Source organism: Sciurus vulgaris (genome assembly GCF_902686455.1).
Source record: "Sciurus vulgaris genome assembly, chromosome: 2".
Taxonomy (NCBI): domain Eukaryota; kingdom Metazoa; phylum Chordata; class Mammalia; order Rodentia; family Sciuridae; genus Sciurus; species Sciurus vulgaris.
In genome coordinates, this window is record NC_136462.1 from 179,005,097 (window position 1) to 179,026,495 (window position 21,399).

At 49.5% G+C, this 21,399-nt stretch overlaps 3 protein-coding genes across 5 annotated transcripts in view; all 3 read right to left on the reverse strand.

The window, feature by feature from the left end:
- NOL4L (nucleolar protein 4 like) overlaps positions 1 to 21,399 on the reverse strand; it is a 384,060-nt gene that overhangs the window by 76,313 nt on the left and 286,348 nt on the right. The window lies entirely within an intron of this gene.
- LOC306653581 (putative testis-specific Y-encoded-like protein 3) lies at positions 2,392 to 9,440 on the reverse strand. 2 transcript variants are annotated; one of them, XM_079126635.1, is made up of 2 exons: positions 5,257 to 6,305; positions 2,392 to 5,166 (listed from the first exon to the last, which is right to left on the reverse strand). In XM_079126635.1, the coding sequence occupies exons 1-2, from the start codon at positions 5,599 to 5,601 to the stop codon at positions 4,549 to 4,551; spliced, it is 963 nt and encodes a 320-aa protein (XP_078982761.1). In that variant the 5' UTR covers positions 5,602 to 6,305; the 3' UTR covers positions 2,392 to 4,548. The 2 variants fall into 2 exon arrangements, with proteins under 2 accessions (XP_078982761.1, XP_078982762.1); XM_079126636.1 differs by having other exon boundaries at positions 2,392 to 9,440.
- On the reverse strand, positions 10,038 to 21,364 carry PLAGL2 (PLAG1 like zinc finger 2). 2 transcript variants are annotated; one of them, XM_079128277.1, is made up of 3 exons: positions 21,238 to 21,364; positions 15,516 to 15,889; positions 10,038 to 13,227 (listed from the first exon to the last, which is right to left on the reverse strand). In XM_079128277.1, the coding sequence occupies exons 2-3, from the start codon at positions 15,773 to 15,775 to the stop codon at positions 11,997 to 11,999; spliced, it is 1,491 nt and encodes a 496-aa protein (XP_078984403.1). In that variant the 5' UTR covers positions 15,776 to 15,889; positions 21,238 to 21,364; the 3' UTR covers positions 10,038 to 11,996. The 2 variants fall into 2 exon arrangements, with proteins under 2 accessions (XP_078984403.1, XP_078984404.1); XM_079128278.1 differs by lacking the exon at positions 21,238 to 21,364 and having other exon boundaries at positions 15,516 to 21,192.

Genomic DNA, 21,399 nt, shown 5'->3' on the forward strand with positions numbered 1-21,399 from the left:
TGCTAAAGCAAAACCCAAATTTAAAAAAGGGAAGTGACTAGGTAATTTTAACAGAGTGATCAGGGAAGTCTTCCCTACAGGGGTGAAATTCTCTTTTTGAATATGAGGTACAACATCTGAGCTGAGAAGCCCTAATGAAGCAAAGAGCCAGACTGCAGATTTCTGAGGAAGGTTATAGGCCAAGGGAACAGGAAGCAAGAGCAGCAAGTGGCTGGTATGCAATCTAGGGGAGGTGAGCCGAGGTCAGATCATGAGAGTCTTGCAGGCTATGCCGTTTATTGGCTTTTCCTTGTGAGATTGGAGCCACTGGAAGGTTTGGAACAGATGGACACAGCTTGACTCAGCTTTAGAGACCTACCCATCTGCTATATCCATGTAAGCCCCTGGCATGTAATAGGTGCACACTAAACATTGGTGGTCATTATCACTGTTTTTCAACCAGCTACTGACCCTTGAGCTCAAAGGGCAGGGACCAGAACAGTCTCATGCCTTGGTGTCCCGTAGAGAGAGGCGCTGAGTGACTCAAGGTCAGTGAGTGAGCAAGCAAAAGTGGGTTCTCACCAGGTGTCAGTGCACGCCTATAAGCTCAGCTACTCAGGAGGCTCAGCCAGAAGGATGGCAAGTTCCAGGCCAGTCTCAGCAGCTTAGTGAGACCCTGTCTCCAAATAAAAGATAAAACGAGGTGTAGTGGCGCACGCCTGCAATCCCAAGGACTCAGGGGACTGAGGAAGGAGAACTGCAGCTTTGGAGCCAGCCTCAGCAACTTAGTGAGACCCTGTCTCAAAATAAAAAATAAAAAGGTTCAAGGATGTGGCTCAGTAGTTAAGCACCCCCGGGTTCAATCCCTGGTACCAAAATAAATAAATATGGCTGGGGATATTGCTTAGTGCTAACATGCTTTGGATCCAATTCTCAGTACCCCCACAAAAAAAGGGTTCTCAGCATGAGACTCATGCCCCAGAAGAGTGAAGGGACATGTGGTTGCTACAGAGTTACAGAGTGACAGAAGCATGTCATTGATAAGAACCCACTTTACAGAAGTACCATTGTTTAGGAGCTAAGAAATCACACCATATACCTGGATCCAAATTTGGGCTGCAGGAGCCAAAGTGCACCGCCAATCACCAGGCACATGCCAGGCAAGCCACATGGGGCACCAGCTTCTAAGATCACCAGGATGCCTAGCGGCTCCTCCTAATTCCCCTTGCAGTGGTCAGGAAAAGGTGTTTGAGATGACCCCAAAGGGTGTGGCCCAGCCTGGCCTCCGTACCCCAAATTCTGGGTTTAGGCTGTACTTGGGAGGTGGCAGAGATTAGCATGGGCCAGGGCAATTGTGGAGGGCTTCCTGGAAGAGATACAGCTTGGCGGGATGGATGAGGTTCAAATTGAAGACACTAAAGACCTGGCGCACTCTCCTCCTCTTTCCTCTAGCTGCCCTGTGACCTCTCACCTCTGAACCATACCTGATTCCACTCCTTGCGCTCTGCAGGATAAAGCCTGGCTTGGCATCCCGAATCCCACATTCAGAGGGTGGCTTCAACCTGCCCATCCAGCTTCGCCTCTCAGGCAGCCATGCACTGTGCGTGAACATACCTGGCACTTTCAAACTCCGATGCTTTTGCTCATGTGGGTTGCTCTCCAGAAGTTCCCTTCTCCAGCCCCTCTTTTCAAACTTGTGCCCATTCCTAAAGGGCCAGCTCCAGGGTCCTGACTTCAGAGAAGTCTCTACCCATGACCTCCATCGTGTATAGTTGGGGCAAACTCTTTGCCGAGCTGGACTTCATTGGATTCTGTCTGCAATCACCTGTCCCCACCCAACCGAAACCCTTGGGGAGAAACCATGCCTCATTCTTTATCTTGTCAGAACCCCGTACAGCACAGCAAGTCGTTTGGATAAGGTCATTCAGTCACAGGGGTAATTCTGGGGTTCTGGACACTGAACCATGTGAGGTGGAGCAGCAGACAGATCAGTCCTGTTCTCCTGACTCATGTGAGAGGGGAAAGAGAGAAGATAAGAGAACAAGGCTGTTTCAGAGTTACAAGTGATAAGGAGAAAATCGTGGCGGGCAGGACAAGAGAGCCTCTGAAGAAACGATGCTTGAGGCCTGAACAAATTGAGGGAGCCAGAGATGTGCTATCTGCAGGAAGAAGATTCCTGAGAGAGGGAGAAGCAAAGGCAAAAGCCCCGCGGCTGGAACGTGTTTGCTGTATTTAAGGAGCAGCAGAGGCCAGTGTGTAGGGGTCAGTCGGCATAGAGAGATCCAAGAGGAGGTGAATGACAGATGCTGGCAAGGACCAGAAAAGGCAGGGTGTTGTCTGCTGCAATAGGAAACTGGGGCATTTGTTCGGTGTGTCAAGAGAGTTTTAGATGAGGGAGTAACAAGATCCAAGTTATTTTTACCCCAGACCAAAAAGGTTTTATTTTTCCATCATGCATAGAGAAGGCAAAAGTGCCACAAACCTCTTTGGATTGGACAATATCAGTCTGGAAATATTTGTTAAGAAGTAGCGATATCAGTTATAGTGATGCCAATTGCAACCTGAGTCCAGGGCACAGATCATAGAGACCATTCTGGAGGTCATCTCACAAAACATGGTAACAACTTTGGTGGTAAGTCCTAAAAAAACACCTTCTTCAAACTACTTCTAAGAACAGGTTATGGTACCAGGCCACAGCCTGATAAGAATCAGGAAGAGTCACATAAGTTTCTGAGTGACATAGAACAATTACATTGACAGTTTTACAAATGTTCTCAACTAAAAGCAACAAACAGGCCTGAACAGCTCAATTTCCCAGTGGGCTCACACAGAGAAGGGGATGCACAGGTTTAAGAAGCAAAAACCCAGTAGCATTAACTTTACACATATAAGGTCATACCGGACTAGGAGAAAAACTCTAAAGTTGTAGTGTTCTCTTCTAATTTACAAAACATATTGGTGAATCCAAAAGGTTAGCAAAAATCAGGGGACTCTGCTTCCTCTACCCGCAGGCCCTCAGCCGCCCCAGCCTTTCCTACTGGCTCCAGCTTCTTGCACTTCCCTCCCCACTAATTTTGCGTTCCAAGGTCCTAGGGAGCAAAAGACAGGCCTTACACAGGAAGGGGCCACCACCTCCCCTAAATGAAATGGAGACAGCCTGCAGTCCCTGAAGAGAAGGCAGCCCAACTCTTGTTCCTACAGAAACCTGCAACCGGTGGAGGGGTGCGGGCACATAGGGAGTTGGATTTGGAGGAGGGAGACGAGTTGGACTAAAGTTCCTCCAAAAGAACACAGTGTAAAATGAAATGATTAACCATCCCTGCCCCCGGGGACTTCCTGGTCTGCTTAGCAGCCCTGCCCACCTTTGAGTCTAGACCTTGCTAAATGAGGTGGGGCACGTGAGCAGAGGGGGCAAAGAGAGCCCTGACAGTTTACAGGACAAGCTCTCTGGAGACAAAGGTGAATTCAAGAAAGTCCATCTTCTTAGTTATTTACAAAAACTTGGCTTCTTCAGTTGTTTTTGTTTCTGAGCTGTGACTTTAAGGAAGAATGGTGAGATCTAGGTGGATGTACACAGGATCCCCAGCATCCACAACTTGGCAGCCTGAGAACAGGTGGGCAGGGGAACCAGTGAAGGGTATGGATTCTCTGTGGGTCCAGAAATAGGGTTCAGGAAAGTGGGCTCCTGGAGGATCTCATCCTTGCCTCCACCTTGAGTATGTGCCCAAATATGCCAACCTGGCAGGGCTTCTGGGGGATTAGGAGCTCTCCTGAGATTGGCAGGTGGCCCACCAGGGTTCACAGGCAGTTCTTGAAATTCTTATAGAATTGAGGGTAGGTCAAGGGCTGACAGTCACCTGGTCAAAACTCATGGAAATGTGATGGCCAGGCATTGATGGGGCAGAGCTCAGGCTTTCAAGAGCAAGCTGTGATGGGGGCCACCATGGGGCGGAAGAGCAGTGGAGTCACAAAGACCATGTTGCCCACTGCTCCATGCTCTAGACCTCACCAAGGTCATTCTGCCCAAGGCCCAACAGTCCATTTGGTGGTAACCTGGCCTGTGGTCCTGAGGCCATGGAATGCCCAAGCCTGGTAGGCAGGCAGCACCAACTGCCCCAGCTTCATCTGGGGTGATGAGACTCAGCTTGCCACAGCCCATGTGTGGGCTGCCATGAGCACAGCCAGTGCAAACGCAAAGCCCATCCTGCTGTGGCTTTGAAACACTAGGCCTCGTCTTCTTCAGGATGCCTCATGAGTGCCAAAGTAAAAAATGGGTGGGAAGGCTAGATCACAGATGGGTCCAGGCCATGAAGATGGTGGCAGGACACGTGCACAGCACTGGATGTACTGAAGTAGACGCAGTGGCATGTGACAGTCATGTGATGTTGACACAGAACAGCATGAATTCCCTGGAAACAGCAGAGAGTGGCCACGAAGGCCATAGTCTAGGAACTGTGTCCACAGAACATCCAGAGGAGCCACAGAAAGCCAGAGAAGGCAGACAGTAGAGCACCCACTGTTGGCCTGAGCCCAGGTCCACAGTAGGTGGAAAGGAGTCCTATGCAGGACTTAGCCAGACTGGAACCTGCAGGCCCTAGGTGGGGCCTCTGCGGGACACCTTGCTAAGGCTCCCCTGGCTCTGTGGGGCCTATCCCCCAGCAAATAGTACTGCAGGGGGTTGGGCCACAGGTCATCTTTGATGATCTGGGCTACCCTGTCAGCCTCTGGGAGGCTGTGCTGTGAAAACCAGCTGAAGAAGCTTAGCACTGTGTCCCGGTTCCTGTGAACCAGGGCTGGGGGTTCCTGACCCCGATGCCATTGGATCCGAGTTGCAATGGACATCACCTGGCCTGAAGACCTACACTCATACTCCTTCACTATTACCTTGTTTTCAAAGTAGGGGTTGCTCCAAAAATGGAACTTGAACTTGCAACCTGACCTGGCCTGCCTGAGTTCCCTCACCTCCAAATTCATCAGGTAGCCCAGCATGTCTTCATCCCGGGGGCTGATCATGGTTGCCAGCTGTGGGTGGTTCAGGAAGGCAGTGACCCAAAAGCCGGGAATATGCTGGATGATGAAGCTCCTCCGGGCGAGGTGCAATCGGCGCATCCTCCCAAACCTGCGCTCAAGCCAAAGGTGGGCCCTGTCGGCCTGGCTGCTCAGGGCTTCCAGCTCCCACTGGACGGCCTGCAATGGGTCCACAATGAGGCCATCAAGGTTCAGGGGCCTCAGGGCCTCCTGGGCCTTGGCGCCCACCTCCAGCTTCTCCTCCCCGACCTGCTGCTTCTCCACCGCCTCCGCGGCCTCCTCCATGAAGATGGCGCCCTCCTCAGTCGTCACTTCCTCGGCCTTCCCACGGGCCTCCGCCTGAGCCCCCCACTCTTCTGCGCTACACGTTTCTGGGGTCTCGTCCCTGTCGGTGCCGCTTTCCATGCTTGGGTCAGTCGCCACCAAGACCACTTCCCGGCGCCCTGGGGCAGGTGGGGTGGTCCCGGGGCCGGCGGCAGGGTCGGGGTCCCTGTGTCCCCCAACTCCTGAGGCCAGGCGCTGGCACCCCTCTTGCGCGGGCCCAGGCGGTGGGCTCCTGGTGGTTTCCAGGGCACCCGCCCCCTCGTCCGCCATCACCTGCTGCAGCCTCTGGGCTGGTGGGGCTCGGGCGAGACTGCGGGCTCTGCGGCAGGGGCGGCGGCAGTGGCAGGTCGCGGCCAGGCGGCGGGGAGGTGCTGTCTCCTCCTCCGGGCGCGCTCCGCCCCTCGCACCCCTCTCCCGGATGTGACTCGTTAGGGTCCTCGCGGCGGGGGAGTCGAGGGACCTAGAGTTGAGGTGGGGATGGGGCTGGCCGGTGGGGACTCGGCCACCCGCGCCAAATAGAACTGGCCCCAGATGAGGCGGGAAAAGGTGCAGGGGTGGACCAAGCAGGGGCAGCTTGGGGCAGGCAGCAGGGGATGGACCCAATCCCCCCTTACTGGTTATAACCTTCCCATCATGGCCACCACGCCTGGCATTGACCGTTCCCTTTGCTGGGCTCTCTCTGGGCAACTGTGGGCACCTTACACAGGATAAAGTTACACGGGCACAGCAGAGGGGCCAAGAGGTATTCCTTACAGAGACTGGCCAGACCCAAACCGGGAGCTGAAGAACACAGTAACGGGTGCAGAGGAAGGTGCTCCTTATGTGGAGAACGGGAAGAAACAAGATCAGAGAACAAGGATCGCAAGCAAGCAAAGGCCTAAACCACTGCAGAGCGGCACGCAAGAAAGTATCACCTGGTTCCCAAGATCCTCCTGGGCGGGTTGGCTGAGGCCAGGTGGACCTTGCTTCACTTTGTGCCAGGCCAAAGGCCTTACCTTTTGCTCAGGTGCACTCATTTCACAAAGGTGGACTTCAGTACCTGGGTAGACTAAGAGCCTGAGTGGACCAGCCCTTGCAATCCATGACCCTGCAAATACATCTACGCTCCTGTGGTCTCAGTTCCTAAACTTGTGGCATATGGAGGTCAGCAGACCTAATGCCATTTCTCTGTCCCTGTCACTCCAGAAAGCCTTGAGCCGCATCCTGCCCCATGGACATGACAGCTCCCTCATCTGAGCCACCTGGACTACCCTGAGATATACACCACTTAGAGGGCAAGTGGATTCTCTCGAGGTCCCAATTCATTGAGGGGGACAGTGAACATTTTAAGAGGAAGCCAGAGATGGAAGGTCAGCTCACTTCCTTTGTATACCACACACACACACATTAATGCTTGTTAATGCCCTCCTGGTACTGGGCTGGTACCATGGTTTGGACCTGGACTGTTCCCCAAAGGCTCCTATGTTGAAGACTTGATCCCCAGTGCAGCAATATTCAAAGGTGGGGCTTCAGGGGAGTGACTGGATCATGAAGGCTCTGAGCTCATCGGCAGGTTAATCCACTCATAGGTTCGTAATTTAATGGACTGTTGGGAGGTGGTGGAAGCTCTAAGTGGGGACTAGCTGGAGGAAACAGGTCACTGGAGGTGTGCTCTGGGTGTAACCCTGGCCCTTGACGGAAGGGTCTTAGCACGAGGGGTGGTGCCCAGGACGGTGATGACATTTGTCAAGACGGGCCGAGCAATGTGAAGCAGGTGAAGAAGGCACATCAGCCTCTCAACAGTGACTGGGTTCAGGCATGGGTAAAGCTAGGTTCTAGCTGTCACCAGCTGTGTACCCCAGGCGGTATGGGTGACTATGGTAGACATTTCTTTTCTTGGACAACCAGTTACCTATCCTAACAGTTTTCTAAATTCACTGTGAGAAACCACTTCTCCCCTGATCTCAGTCTGGAAGTCACTGACAGGAACTGCTTTTGTGACGGGGGAGGGGGGCAACGCCATGGAAGCCAACGAAACAAGATGCTTACTGGGGTTTCTGTGAACAGAAGTTCTCCCGAGAGCCTGAAGATTCTCCTCAGGTCAGTACTGTGTGTGAATGACAAGTCAAAAATCATGGCACAGGGGCTGGAGTTGTGGCTCAGTGGTGGAGCACTTGCCTAGGACGGGTGACGCACTGGGTTCGATCTCAGCACCACATAAAAAAAATAGGTATTTTGTCCATCTGCAAAAAAATGCATTAAAAAGAGAGAAAATCGTGGCAGAATTCTACCCTCACACAAAGGGAGGACACACTTTGTAGGGCCTGAGGATGAAGTCCCAGTACTACAAGGTAGGGCAGAGAGACGCAGGAATGCTGAGGCCAGGAACGTTTTAACCTCTGAACCAAGCCTGACCTGAAGACTGCTACTGCTGGCATTTTCAGTTACCTGAGATTTTGCTGTTTAAAGTCAATTTGATTTAGGTTTTCTGATCCTTGCACCCAGGATTAGCCGATAGAATGATACCACTTACCTCAAAGATATTCAGATCTTTCATCTCAAAGTACATCCTGTTACTGTGAGGGCTATTACCGTCTGCCCTACGCTCGCCATCCTCGCTCTGGATGCTAAAGATGGCTGGAGATTCCAGCTTTTCCCAATTCCAGGCTTTCTCCAACCCCTTCCCAATTAGGTTCACAACTGCCAAACACATCATTCAGAAGTTTTTAATAAACAACTTCATTATAAAAACTTTTTTTTGAAAATGTAATTCTGTAAAACATTGAAAAAATCTACTTTAACAAAGATATGCCCTGTGCATTTTCTAATGGCACTTATATTTTACAATTAAAAACCTTGTTTTATATAAAGCCAAAAATACTCCAAGAGGTTATTCACTGTGTTTACAAAGTGCTAGAAGGTTTTCGTCTTGTATTTTTCTCTCTTTAAATAATCTGGCGTTACGAAAGAGTGGCTCCAAAGCCTCGACCACGGGGAAGGAGGGAAGAGCGTGAGAAGTGGCGTTCAGGAGTTCTAGTGCCGGACATGCAGAGGTGGAGAGGTGTGGGGGAGGATCAGCGCAGGAAGGCCACCGGCACCGGAAGCCACTGGACTGGAACACTTCCACACCCTCCATGGAGGCACTAGATTATGATGGGCGAACACCTCTTTCCCTCGCCAGACCCTACTCTCTGGTGGTGAAGGTCACAGCCAGTTCCTTCCACAGCAGGATCAGAGCTCCAGGAGAGGCCAGGGTAGGGTCCCAGAGGAATCTGGACTTTTCTGGCCAACACCTGCCTAAGGCAAAGTTTCTTATTACATAAATATCCTTGTTAAAAAGCAAAATATTGATCCTGTACAATATAACCTGTTAAAAAAAAATCGTGCTTAAAAACAGCTCCTAGATAAGAAGGGAGGTGGAGAGGGGGGTGGAGAAAATAGCTACCTAAAGGGAGGAGGGAATTTAAAGGGGCTACTAGGGAAAGTTTAGGGTAGTGGGAGGATTTCAACTTAAGACAATATCTACGAGCAAAAAAGAAATCACACCTGCTTCCCGGATTTCCATTAACAAAATGCCACTTATAAAAGGTTGGGGTGGGGTGGCGGGGGTCGGGGGGACTCACTGGTGCACCTTTCCCTGCCTCCCAGCTCACTAAGATGGTACAGGGACCCTTTGGGCTGACACCTGGGCATGCCAGTTATCAGGCCCCCAGGACTATATCAGCCCTGACCACCTACTGTGCAGGGTGGGCGATGCCTCAGCTGATCGCTGATGGGCTGGAAGAGGTGGCAGGGAAAGAGAACATCACTCCTTTTTTTCTGGTCCCTGATTGGTTTGTGCCACATGCCATGGTTCCCATCCTGGGCACATGTCCTCCAGAATCTCATGGCCTCTGTAGGGGTACTGAAGTGAATTTCGGTACTGAACACAGATAAAGTTATTCTTATCCTTTGAACAGCCAGGCCAAAAGGGCTTTTCTGAGCAAGGGGTGGGAAGAAGCTTAAGAAACAGCAGGGATGTGGTCCAAAAAGATGAAGGCAGATAATGTTCCTCTGCACCAGCAAAGTTCACAGTGACGGGAAAGTTCCTTGTGGTGGTAAGGGTACTGAGGAGAGAAAGGGAGAGGGAGAGAGAGAGGGAGGGAGGGAGGGGGAGGGGGGGAGGGAGAGGGAGAGAGGGGGAGGGGGAGGGAAGGAGGGAGGGTGTGTGTGTGTGTGTGTGTAGGGAGGTGAGTGAGGGGGAAGAATAGGAGAGGACAAAGAAAAAAGACAGGAGGTGGTGGCCAGGCCCCATTTGTAAGATTTTAAATAGCTCTGCCTGTCCTATAAGGTTCCTGGTATCACAAATCGAGGGAAGAGTCAGGAAAGGGCAAACAGAGGGTAAGACTCCCCTAACAGTCCAGGACTTTATCTTGTATGGTCCAGGGCACCCTCTAGAATCTGAGGGTGCAGGGAAGGTGGCAGGCAAGGCAAAAAGGGCTGCTGGGTCTAGGGAAGAGCAGATACAAGGAGACTGGCAGCAGTGAGTTCTTAGACTCTCACACACCATTTCCTGTAATACCAGTTCAAATAACATGCACGGCATGCAGGAGGTGGCTGTGTACCAAGGTAGATGCTTTTAAAAAATAAATTTTAATTAGTCCTTGGGACTCACAGAAATGAATTTTTAGAAGCAAATCGCCTATTCCAATGCTAAACTTGTTGACATTTTTTATAACTGGTTCTGCTTTTTAAAAGGTATCCCAAGCTACCTTGCCTAAATCAAAACACGCTTATTATTCACTCCACACTGCATGCAATCAAGGATCAGGGAGCTAAGATTTTAAAGCTTTCACCTAAAACAAGGAGTACTGGCCTGGGCTGAAGCAGAAGCCTGGGACTGGACCTGCACAGTTCCTGAAGACTCAGTTCCTGAAGTGAATCTAGACGGAAGGGGGACAGGAGGCCTAGTAGGAGGGTGAGGCAGTTCCTAGGTAGTTTTTCCTGAAACCCTAGTGGAGAAGCCAGCACGAGGCACCCATTGACAGAAGTGCTCAGAAACTGCTGGCCACATCTGTAGGAGTTAACAGTAAAGAGGTAGAAGTGTGTTTCTGAATCAGAAAGGAGGTGTCTAAAGAGGGTCCCACAATGGTGGCCCCTGAGCTGCCTCCCTTCCATGCATGGGAAGAGCCCATGCAGAACTGAGATGAAGCAGGGCCTGGGGTCTGGCGGGGTTCTGGGTAAGGGTCGTGCAGTCTGTAGCAGGGAGCCCCACGAACAAAAGAACTAATCACTTCTTTCAAGAAGCTGTGCTAGATACTAGGGGCAAAACTGAGGGGTGCTGAACCATGGGAAGTTCTTGATGGAGAGCAGAGAAACCTATGCACAGTGGCCATGAGTCTATGGGGACTGCAAAGTGGAAGACAGAAGGGACACTGTGGATAAGAAAAATTTTGGTATGAGCGGCAACAATGATTAAATAGGACTCAACTATCTGCCCAGTCCTAACATTCTGAAAACTCTTCTTCCAACATTTCCACAACTTCCTGGAAAAGGAACAGGCAGGAGGGAGACAAAGGGCTCATTCCCTCTCCTTTGCAATCCACACCAACCTGGAACAGAGTCCCTCCTTGCAAGACGTAAGAACAACAGCTCATGATGTTGCGGGTGGAGGTCAGGGGATGGGGAGGTGATGGATGTGGGCATGCCTTTCATTTCTTCCCCTCTCCAGTTCAAAAGGAGGATGAGGGGGTCATGATGTACTTGGAGAAAAACAGAACTGTAGACCTGTGAGAAAGCCGCTCCAATCTTCTTGCCTGTCTCCTGTGGACACTGCCGAGGAAGGCAGGAACAGACGCAGTCATGGAAGATGGCAGAGACTGAAGCAGTCCAAAGTCAGTTTATTTCCCCACGGGGGAAAAATGTGACCTCAAGTGAAGAGAAGTCAGCAAGACCCGACTCCGCCTTGTAAACAGGGCTCCAGTTAACACCAGGTACCAAGTGGTTCAGGCTGGTGCTAACTGAAATGGACTGGTGGGAATGGATTTATGGTGTGTAAACAGTGTTCACTGCAATCATTCTAAGGCTAACAGCGTGGTAAGGGAGGTGAAATGGTGTATCTGAGGCAAGTGTGTAAACGGTACCGTTGCTGGACAACACTGACTGAAAACAGAGCTGGTGGTACAGTGGGGACGGGGATGATCGGGAGAAACAGAGGCCTTCTCCCGCCTGCCGGCTGGAAGCAGATAATGGAGCCAAGTGACCTCCCACAGCAGGGTCTGACCAACTAACTGCTGTAGGGTCTGAAGGCTGGGACCAGAGGTGGGCCTCTTGAGCTATTTCTCTTGAGGTCATCCAAGGTGAAGTCCTCGAGTCTCCAAGAGGCCTTCCTCTTCAAAGAGGAGATGGTTCTGACACTTTGGAGAAGGAGAGGGCTAAGTGTGGCTCCCAATTCAAATTAAAAAAATAAAAATAAAAGTAAAAATACCTGAAAGTCCTATGGTAGGAGATCTTTTCACGGTGCTGGGGCTCAAAGCTCCTCCTGGAAATGATCCTGGAACCTGAACCCCCAAACCAAGTGCTCCATACAGACACTGGAATTTTTGCTTTTTGAACCCAGCTCTGAAAGCTCAGCTGCCTTTGCAGACGAGGTGGGTACTATGGCTCCCTGACAGAGCAAGAGACTGAGCTAAGGGCCTCCGTGTGGGCTACTGGAATGCTTGGTGGAAACGAGGCAGGGTGGTGGTACTCAGGCCAGAGGTGAAGACAGGAGGCAAGGAGTGCAGAGGCCCAAAGTTCAGTGGCCCCCCAGTTCCTGGGGAATCTTGAGGCTGAGCTTGCAAAGTGGTGAGCAGGGGCTGTGCCTCAGCCTGGGAGTAGCCCATGACCAGGCCTCCTGTGGTCCCAGGCGGGTTACACGGCGGCAGGTTGAGTGGAAGAAAGCCCAGTAAGTGGGAGAAGTCCACATTAGCAGCGCAGAGGGCCTCGGAGAGGTTGGCGGGGCTCTTGGTGAGCAGTGCTTCATCTAGGAGGGCCGCAGCTGCCGCCGGCTGAGGTGAGGCGGGCTGGGGTTCGGCGGATGAGAGAGACAGGCTTCCAGGAAGCTCCGCCAGAAAACTATCCACCTCCACTTTGGGCAATTTGTCGGGCAAGTATGAGGTAGATCCAAGCTGGTATTTTGGAGGGAGCTGAGCAGGGGAAGAGATAGGTGAGGATTCCAGAGGGTAGCTCATACCCATGGGCAGCGTGTTGTGCACCAGGGAGTGTGGTACGCCCGCGCTGGGCATGGTAGGGATGTGGGCACCATACATGCCCATGGGCAACATGCCAGGGAAGGCCTTGGCCCCCATCACGTCCCGAGAGGCCATGCACAGCACAGGGCTCAGTTCTTCCTTCACGCTGACTGTGGAGCTGCAGCTGAGTAGGCCTAACATGTCCACTGGCTCTGTCTTGATCTTGAGCAGCTCCTGTGAGTGGCTCTTCTTAACATGACGGGTCAGGTGGTCCTTTCGGCCAAACCGCTGGGCACAGTACTGGCACAGGAAGTCCTTACGGCCTGTGTGCACCACTAGGTGCCGCCGAACATCCTTGCGAGTATAAAACCGCCGGTCACAGTGGTCACAGGGGTGCTTCTTCTCCTTGGCACCACCTGCTACCCGACGTGAGTGGGCCTTCAGGTGCTCCAGCAGTGCCTGGGTACTCTCAAAGGTCTGCAGGCACACCTTGCAGCTGAGGTCACCACTGCTGGCAGCATGCATGGCCAGGTGGCGACGGTAGCCCAACTTCGTATTATAATTCTTACCACACTCGGAGCAGTGAAGGGCCTCTTTGTTGGGGTCGTGGGTCTGCAAGTGGTTCCGCAGATGGTCCTTACGATGAAACATCTTATCACAGTACATGCACTGGTGGGGTTTCTGGGCTGAGTGGGTGGCCATGTGCCTGGGGGTAGGGACGGAAGACAGGGGAGAAAGTAGAAAGAAGATCACAAGGGCTGACTAGACAACCAAGGTGTCCACTAATAGGAAACTAGATATAAAAACTATGGTAAAGCCATGCAACAGGACACCATGCCAGTTATAATCTATGCCATGTCCTCACAAAATCTACTAGTTATTCTTCACAGCATTGGTTGTAGTAACAAACAAAACAAGAAACAATCCGAACATCCAATCTATCAATAAGGAACTGGTTACATAAAGTATGCTAAATCTATAAAATAAAAACTACTGAAAAAAAGAGGTACAAAAGTGAAAAAAAAAAGGTTCAGAGAATGGTATTCTGTGTTTAAAAAAGGTGAAAAACGTGCACATTTACTTGCATGTGCTGAAAATATTTCTGAAAGGATATATAAGAATCTTGACATCTTTGGTAGCCTATGGGCAAAGAATTGGACAACTTAAGGGATGGGTGTGATGGAGAATTTTCATTATATACCTTTCGGTACCTTCCGAATTTTGAATTATGTCAATGTAGTTCCTCTTCAAAAACACTGTGGGTAGGGAATGTAGTCAGTGGTAGAGCATACAATCAATAACACCACAAAAAAATAAATAAATAAAAATAAAAAAGGACGCAATAACTGAAATATATCTAAACTTCCTGATCTGGAACAAGTTCCCAAGGTATACTGAGCTAATTCAAAAAAGGAAGTTCAATATAGAACATGTAATATGATTCCATTTGAAAATAAAAAAGGAAGGAATACATATTTGAATGTCTCAGGAAATGTACATGAGAAACAAATCCCACTGGCTGCCTTTTGGGAAAGAAACAGGGGCTTCAAATGTGCATACAATTCATCTTTCACTGCATATTCACTTATAACTTTTGAACTACTTACCAGTAAATCAGTTAACACTTTAAGAAATGTTTTAGTGGTAAGGCACACCTCAGCATCCCTTAGTTTACCTGCTCCCATCTGGTTGGAAAGCAGCTCAAAATTCAGGAACTGTAATCCACAGCTCCATATACATTGTAACTGAGCAAGACGGGGAGGTACTGAGTGATTGAATCTATTTTCTTGACTAGTAGGTGGGGAAACTAAGACCCAGAGGTATTTAGTAACTCACATAAAATCACAAAAGAATTATGCCAGGGCTCCTGTCTCCTGGACCAGAACTTCTCCCATAGCCTCCCACAGGCTCCCAGACCATCTCTAAGGAAGTCTGAGAGGATGGTTCTAACTTGAATCCCCCTAACATATAGAAGCACACAGAGAATCAAAACATTCCTGAGAACCAAAGACAGTATCCTGAAGATAATCCTGGCTTCCACACTATGGTGTTGCCTATTTTAGTTCCTTCCTATGAACTGTTTTCCTGATGAGGAACTGAGGCTTTCTGTGGTCATTTGTTGATATATTCACTTGTTTACTACTTTCTTAATACCTCCAGTATTAAGAAAGCAAACTCAAGCAGGGCCTGAATCCCCATCCATCTGGCTCTCTAGTCCATCCCTAAGCAACTAACACTGTGCTGAGCACATAGCAGGGGATCAAAATACTAGTTGGGTAGATGAATGAATGGTTAGATGACTGTGCACCAGGCCAATCCAACTCATTTGTAAAGGGCAAATTCATGGTTCCTCTAATAGAAAGGCAAGGACAAAATGAAATTAGCTTTCTAGAGGCCCCTCCCCACCAAATCTGCTCTGCCATATAGGCCTTAACAAAGGCTTTCACATTCCATTTCATATTAAGTAGGGTTTCTTGGGCTTACAAGTTTCAGAAAAGCAGATGACCCAGAGGGCACCAGGGACTCTACAAAAACAAAAGTAATCATCTGAGTCAAGCTGATTCAGTAAAAGCAGCACTGTAGGACCTAAAAAGCTATGTGATCCTGGATAAGTTTCATCCCTGCTCTGAACCTCCACTTCAAAATTTATAGAGTGGATCAGAAAATCTTTTCTTCCGAAGTCCTAAGACTGATTTCTAATTTCTGGCTAAGATTCTGATAATTTACCTAACAGGAGTGGAGAAAGTAGTATTGAAAACAATGTTCAGTCTAGTTTAGTCACAGCTGATACTGTTCCTATCAGATTCTAGTGTCTAAATCAAAAATACCATTATTTTTTAGTGATGACTTCAATCTGTTAGAGTTCAGAGTATACTTTTGGACAAATTAACCGCCACTCTTCTGTCACAGATAAAGCCCCACACTTGGTGGCATCTATATAGCTCTGACCTCTGGGAACCTCAGGGCAGGAAGAGGTACGGGAATTTCACCTACCTATACAGCTTGTATTTGGAGGCAAAAGCCTTGCCACAGTGCAGCTGTGGGCAGCTATACGGTCTCTGCTCTGGATTGGGGAGACTGTGAGGCCTCAGCTTCTCCCCATTTGAGAAGGGTGTCCCCGAGATTTCACATTGGCACTTCACTTGACTCTCTGCCTCCCGGGCCCGAGGCCTGGGAACTAGTTTCCAGCCCACTTCCTCCTCCTGCTTTGCATCTTGAATCCAGGGAGGGACGCTGGTGAAAAATGTGGTCATGGCAAGGCTAATGGCGAAGGGCCATGTTATTCAGAAAGCCTCCCCATCAGCTCAACACAGGCTCTCCGCTCTGTCACAGCCTTCAACGCAGCCTTCAGAAAACAATCTCTTCACCTGAAATATCAGAACACCTGGTGTTAGGAAGCCCAATACCATGAGAACATGGGCTCTGGAGGCAGACAGATCCCATTCCAATCCCAGACCTTCCACCTATAAGTTGTGTGACTTTCGATTACTTACCTCCCTGAGCTGTTTCCTCAATTATAAAACAGGCATAACCACCACCAAAATTTTAAGGGTATTTTGAGGATTAAGTGAGACCATAAATATAAGACAGCAGAAGGCTAGGTACCTAGTAAGTACTTAGTGGAAACTATTATTACTAGTACTACCTAAGCTAATAAGAAACAGGGATATAAGTAACTAAAAGCCCTTAAAACTCTAAACTTTCCCTCTGACTTCACTTTTACATCCTTGCTACTGAGTCTAAAGACAGCAATTCTTCCTTCTCCTCCTCTTTACCCTCCCCCCTCATCTAATACTTTCTACAATCTCCTCTTCACAGAGGTGCTAAGGAGCAATAAAATGTCCAAAAGGCAACAGAGAAGGAAAAAGCCTTTACTTAGGAAATTTACACCCCAAGAGCCAGCCCCTGAGCCAGATGTGCTTCTTAGCAGCACTCTTGACGACAGGAGGTTCTGTTTGAGGAGGCAACAGCTAAGCCAGTACTGGTTCCCATCCTGACCTCCATCACCTTTCTGGTTCTATTGGTCTCCAGGTCCAGCCCATACCTCTGTGGCAAAGCCTGTCCAACACCCCAAGGTGCTGAGCATCCCCTCTTAGAGACTCTCAGGGCACATATGCATTTCTCCATCAGCAGCAGGTAACACACTTGTATTAGAATTTAGATTTCTCCACCTGACTGATTCTAAGGGCTCCTATTATCTATTTTTCATTGCCATATACCTAGTATCTAGAAAAGAAATGTCAACTTGAAATCTGATCCATTCTATTGTTGGCAGAAGTGGTACTAGGAAGGAAGGAGGGAAGGAATGGTGAAACATCTTTTTTCCTGACACCAACTCAGAAGAAAGGAATGGGAGTTTCCATACTGACGCTCAAAAGGGGCACAACAGACCCCACATTCACACTCATCAGTGCACCACAGATTACCAACTGTAACGCAACGGAGATTCCCTTTGAAGAGATCATGACAAATGTAGTCATGAGGCTTTTCCATGTGAAGAGAGCAAAGGGGGTATCTGGGGACTGTCCACAAGAATCTGGGGAGGGCTCCAACTGTACAAACTAGATGTGGGCCACAGAGTGCTTGCTCAGCTCATTAGCACCTGCTGCTTACAGTGACCATTCATCCAACAGACTGGCCATGAACGAGATGATAGTATCAGCGGGTTCATGCCCCAGAGAGCTTTGCTCATCATTAACATGAACTACATCCTGTTCAGGAACCATTCCCCTTGTTGAAGAAACATTGCAACGTACTGTGATAAACATTTCCCCATCATGAGTGGAGATGTGCCTAGAAAGATCTGCACACAGGTGGCCATGTTTTATGTGAATCATGTGCTGCAAGGGGGTAGGCAGTACTAAAAACTAGACTCACTTGAGCCTTCAAGTCATTATGGCATATTTGCCTGCTTCTCTAAAAACCTCAAAGGCCTCTGTCTTTGGCTTTCATTGTCTAAATCCCCTCCTCCTTGGCAAGGGTGGAATTACCTGTTTATAATACTAGTGCTTACTATGCACCTTGGAACTAGGAAGAGGGTGAACTTGAGTGTACATGTCTTGTTTGGTGGGAATTTCCCCTACCTTCAAAGTCAAATTCTGTTCTCTCTACATATGTGAAATCAGGCACTTCAGTCTCTGAAAAGTTGGGAATGGCAGCCAGAGGAAAGCAAGTCACACCACTCTGGCTGATCTAAGGGGAGCCGAGCCCTGGAAATTCCGTACAAACTCAGAAAGAGAACGGTACAGCCCCACCTCCCACACGTCCACCTCATCTATTCTCTCAAACATGCACAAACAAGACACAGCAGTTTAGCATGCTGCTACTGAAAGAGTGAGTAATGGGCTTCTAGGAAAGAGGCTGGTAATGGCTCAGAAGAGCACATGAGGTTGTACTGATAGAACAGGAGGAAGGCGGGAACCATGTGCTTGCCTTGATCTGCTTTTAATGGGGTTAAAAGAGCCACCACCCAGATCCTATTTCTCTAGACCTTTTTAAAGGCACAGTAAACTGAGAATGGTGTCACAGCCCTATAATCCCAGTGACCTGGGAGGCTGAGGCAGGAGGAGGATCCCAAGTTTGAGTCCAGCCTTAGCTACTCAGAGAACCTAGGTAACTTAGTGAGAACCTGTCTCAAAATAAAAAAATAAAGGACTGGGGATGTAGCTCAGTGATTAAGCACACCTGGGTTTAATTCTCTCTCTCTCTCTCTCTCTCTCTCTCTCACACACACACACACACAGGCACAGTAAAGACCTTACCTACTGTCACCAACAAGCTGTTGCTAGTATTACCTAGGAACTCTTAGGAATCTAGTCTCTCTGCCCTTTGTTTGCAAACTCCTGTGATCCAGAAGATTCCTGGATTTGTGTCACATAATCAGGCCTGTTCCTTCAGACTTCTTCTTCCTCCAAAATCTGTAAAAGAATTCTGCTTCCCTTTCAAAGCTGCTCTTCTGGTCTCACGCTCTAACTGTAACAACTCCAGAAAGCTGACAGAACCTGTTCCCATAAAACAAACACAATCCCTCCCAGACTGGTATAACTCAGTATATTTTCAACCTAAGATCCTTTCTGGCATCTGATCTGAGGGGGGTTGGCAGTATGGAAAGAACCTTGGACTTGCTATCAGAAGAGCTGCCACTTTACTGGCTGTGAAATCACAAGCGAGTTACTTTATTTCTCTGAACCTCACTTTTCTCAATTTCTAAAACAGAGATTCTTCTCCTTACCTATAAGATTCTCCCAGAGGATTAAGTGAAATAATTATCTTAGAAATGACATGAAACATATGCTGAATACATGCAACTTGTCCTCTCTGAGGTCCAAGTTGCATCTGCCTCTTTTCTACACGGCACCTGACTAGTACTTCTTTTTTCCCTTTAGTATCTTCTCAAGCCTCAGAGTGAGTTTCCCTCCCTCCCTTTTCCCTCAAGACTAACCCTTAGCACATCCACTCTAACCAGTTGCTTCACCTTCCTCCAGCACATCTCCTGGGCCAAATTTTTCTCTTGCCTGGACAGCCAGTTTATTATGCTTTTATTACACCCTCTTCTATTAAGTCTCCATACCCCAAATAGGAATGCTTGCTCAAAACTGTGTGGTTTCTGGAAGCTGAAATGGAGACATACTGCTCCTGTCTGTTGTGTGCCATGATGCCTGCTGCCCTCTGATGAAACTATAGTTTTTATGTTATTACATCATCTCTATAGAAACTGCGTTCTTTCTCCATTATTAGCCAGTTTCCTCATCTGCAAAGCTAAAAATACTTACCTCACAGGCTTGCTGTAAGGATTATTTTAGGCAGGTATGTAAAGGGCTCAGCATTGGGTTTGGTCTGCCATAAGTGCCCCCAAAAAAGAGAGCTATTATCTCTTTGTATTGAATTGCATATTTCTGCTTTCTACTACCACACTCCAATTCTCCCAACTGCCCCCCAAAATACTGTTGAGCTAGTTCCCTGCCCCCGCAAGGAAAGGGTTAATCTCTGAGTGTTCTTAACTAAAGAGACCCACAGAGGATTAACAGCTCCACTTCAGTGACTACCTTAAAATAGCTTTTATCCCTCCTGCCCAAGAGCTACTTGGGGATCTGAAGAACTCAATTCAACACCTGCCGAGGAGGAAATACACCCAGAAGCTTTCCTTGGGGTTGACTGAATCTTCCCATAAAGCAAAAGTCAAAATAGCAACTAGGAAATTATATAGAGAATAGGTCCTCACTTGGAACACCAGAAACAAATCCAAAAAGCACACTGGTTGGCTGGAAAACAGTGAGAAGCAAAGGGGAGAATGGGAATAGCAGCCCTGCTCACTCCAACTCACACACACAACACTCCAGAGTGGTGGGAGAATTAAATTACAGGGAGGCTGGAGCGTCTCAATGACTTGCATCATTCCAAGAAACATCAAACAGGATTAACAGGGGGTTGGATTTACTCTCGGCTGCTAGTTCTGTCAGTGTAGATGGGCCTTCTTTGGAGTTCCTTTGATTCCCTACTTCCTCAGATTCCCGCAGCCTTCCACTCCTGGGGAGACCTTAAGCAAATGGCTGCAACTCACGAAAGCCTCATCTTCACCAGGAGGAAACTTGATTAGACACACCACCCCCCAATCTAGTGGCCTCACCTTGGGCCCTAGGGGAGGATTAGAAACCCAAGGCCAGACTATCACAGCCCCAAGCTTACAGGTGGAAAAACACACAAGGCAGAGACAGGCTACACTTACAGGTGAAAAGCACCAACTTCCCGACACTGTTGCCCCCTTATCCTCCACTTACAGGACACCACCAAATTGGGCCACAGAATAGGGCTGGATTTGCAGTAAAGGGCCTGGCCCAGACTAGCTTCTAGCCCACCCCATGTGCGGTGGGAAATATTAAATTGTTCCCCAAGACTGGGAGGTGGATATGGACACATTGGGAGAAGACAAATTCAGGGAGAAGTCTGGAGGTCGGGGTCCCAGGAATGGGAAGGAAGGGCAAGCACGGCAAAGAATCATGAGAGCGAGTTATCTGCGTATCCAAGGGATCCCCAAAAGAGAGAGAGATGAGGATTCTAAGGGTTGGAGGGTGGATCTGGGGGTTAAACATATTCTAAATTCTCTGAATTTCAAGAGAACCTCAAAATGGGTATCCCGATGGAAAATGTGTAAAGTTGTGGTCACTAGGAAGGGAACTACGGGTAGGGTTTATTTGTATTCTCCAGACTCGGGTATTTGAGGGAAGCCTCAATGCGGGTTATGTAAACCCGGCAAATGAAACAGAGGGTAAAACGCGGACTATTTGGAGCAGGAAAGAGGGGGTTATGTGGGTCGGGGTAGGCGTGTCTGAGGGAGGGAGCAGGTGCAGCTTATCTGCGTCCCCCAGACCCGGCTCCCTGGTAAGGTCGGCAGCACGTTATCTGGGTCTCCAGGGAACCTGGGGGTCGGGACAGGCGGACCCTCAGGCTGAGTCTCCAGGTCTCAGGAGGGAGGGGGGCCGGTGGGGCTTCTTCGGGTCCCCCAAGCACAGGTATGAGGTCCGGGTAAAGTTTTCGTCATCCTGGGGCCTATCTCGGGCCGGGCCGGCGCAGAGGGGGCCCCCGTTCGGGGGTGTGGGCGACCGCGCGAAGAGGCCCAAGATGAGGGCGCCGCCGCTCCGGGTGCCGGCGTGCGGGCGCAGCGAGACGACCTCCCGCCCCGCTCCCCGCCGTCCCCCGGGGCTCTCGCCGCACTCACCGCGCTCCGGGCCCCGCGCTGCGGGCCGGGCCGCGCTCGGGCTCCGCCAGGCCCGCTCAGGCCCCGGTAGTGGCGGCGGTCCGGCCATTGTGCGGTGCATTGTGGGAGCAGCGCGAGCGGGCGCTCGGGCCGTGGAGGGGCGGTGCCGCGGGCTCTCTATGG

What these genes read in the sequence shown, in the direction of transcription:
- LOC306653581 (XM_079126636.1), bottom strand. Translation starts at nt 5,601, where the DNA reads ATGGCGGACGAGGGGGCGGGTGCCCTGGAAACCACCAGGAGCCCACCG.
- PLAGL2 (XM_079128277.1), bottom strand. Translation starts at nt 15,775, where the DNA reads ATGACCACATTTTTCACCAGCGTCCCTCCCTGGATTCAAGATGCAAAG. An exon ending in TCCAAATACAAGCTGTATAG is followed by an intron (nt 13,228 to 15,515) that starts GTAGGTGAAATT and finishes CCCTACCCCCAG; the next exon opens with GCACATGGCCACCCACTCAG.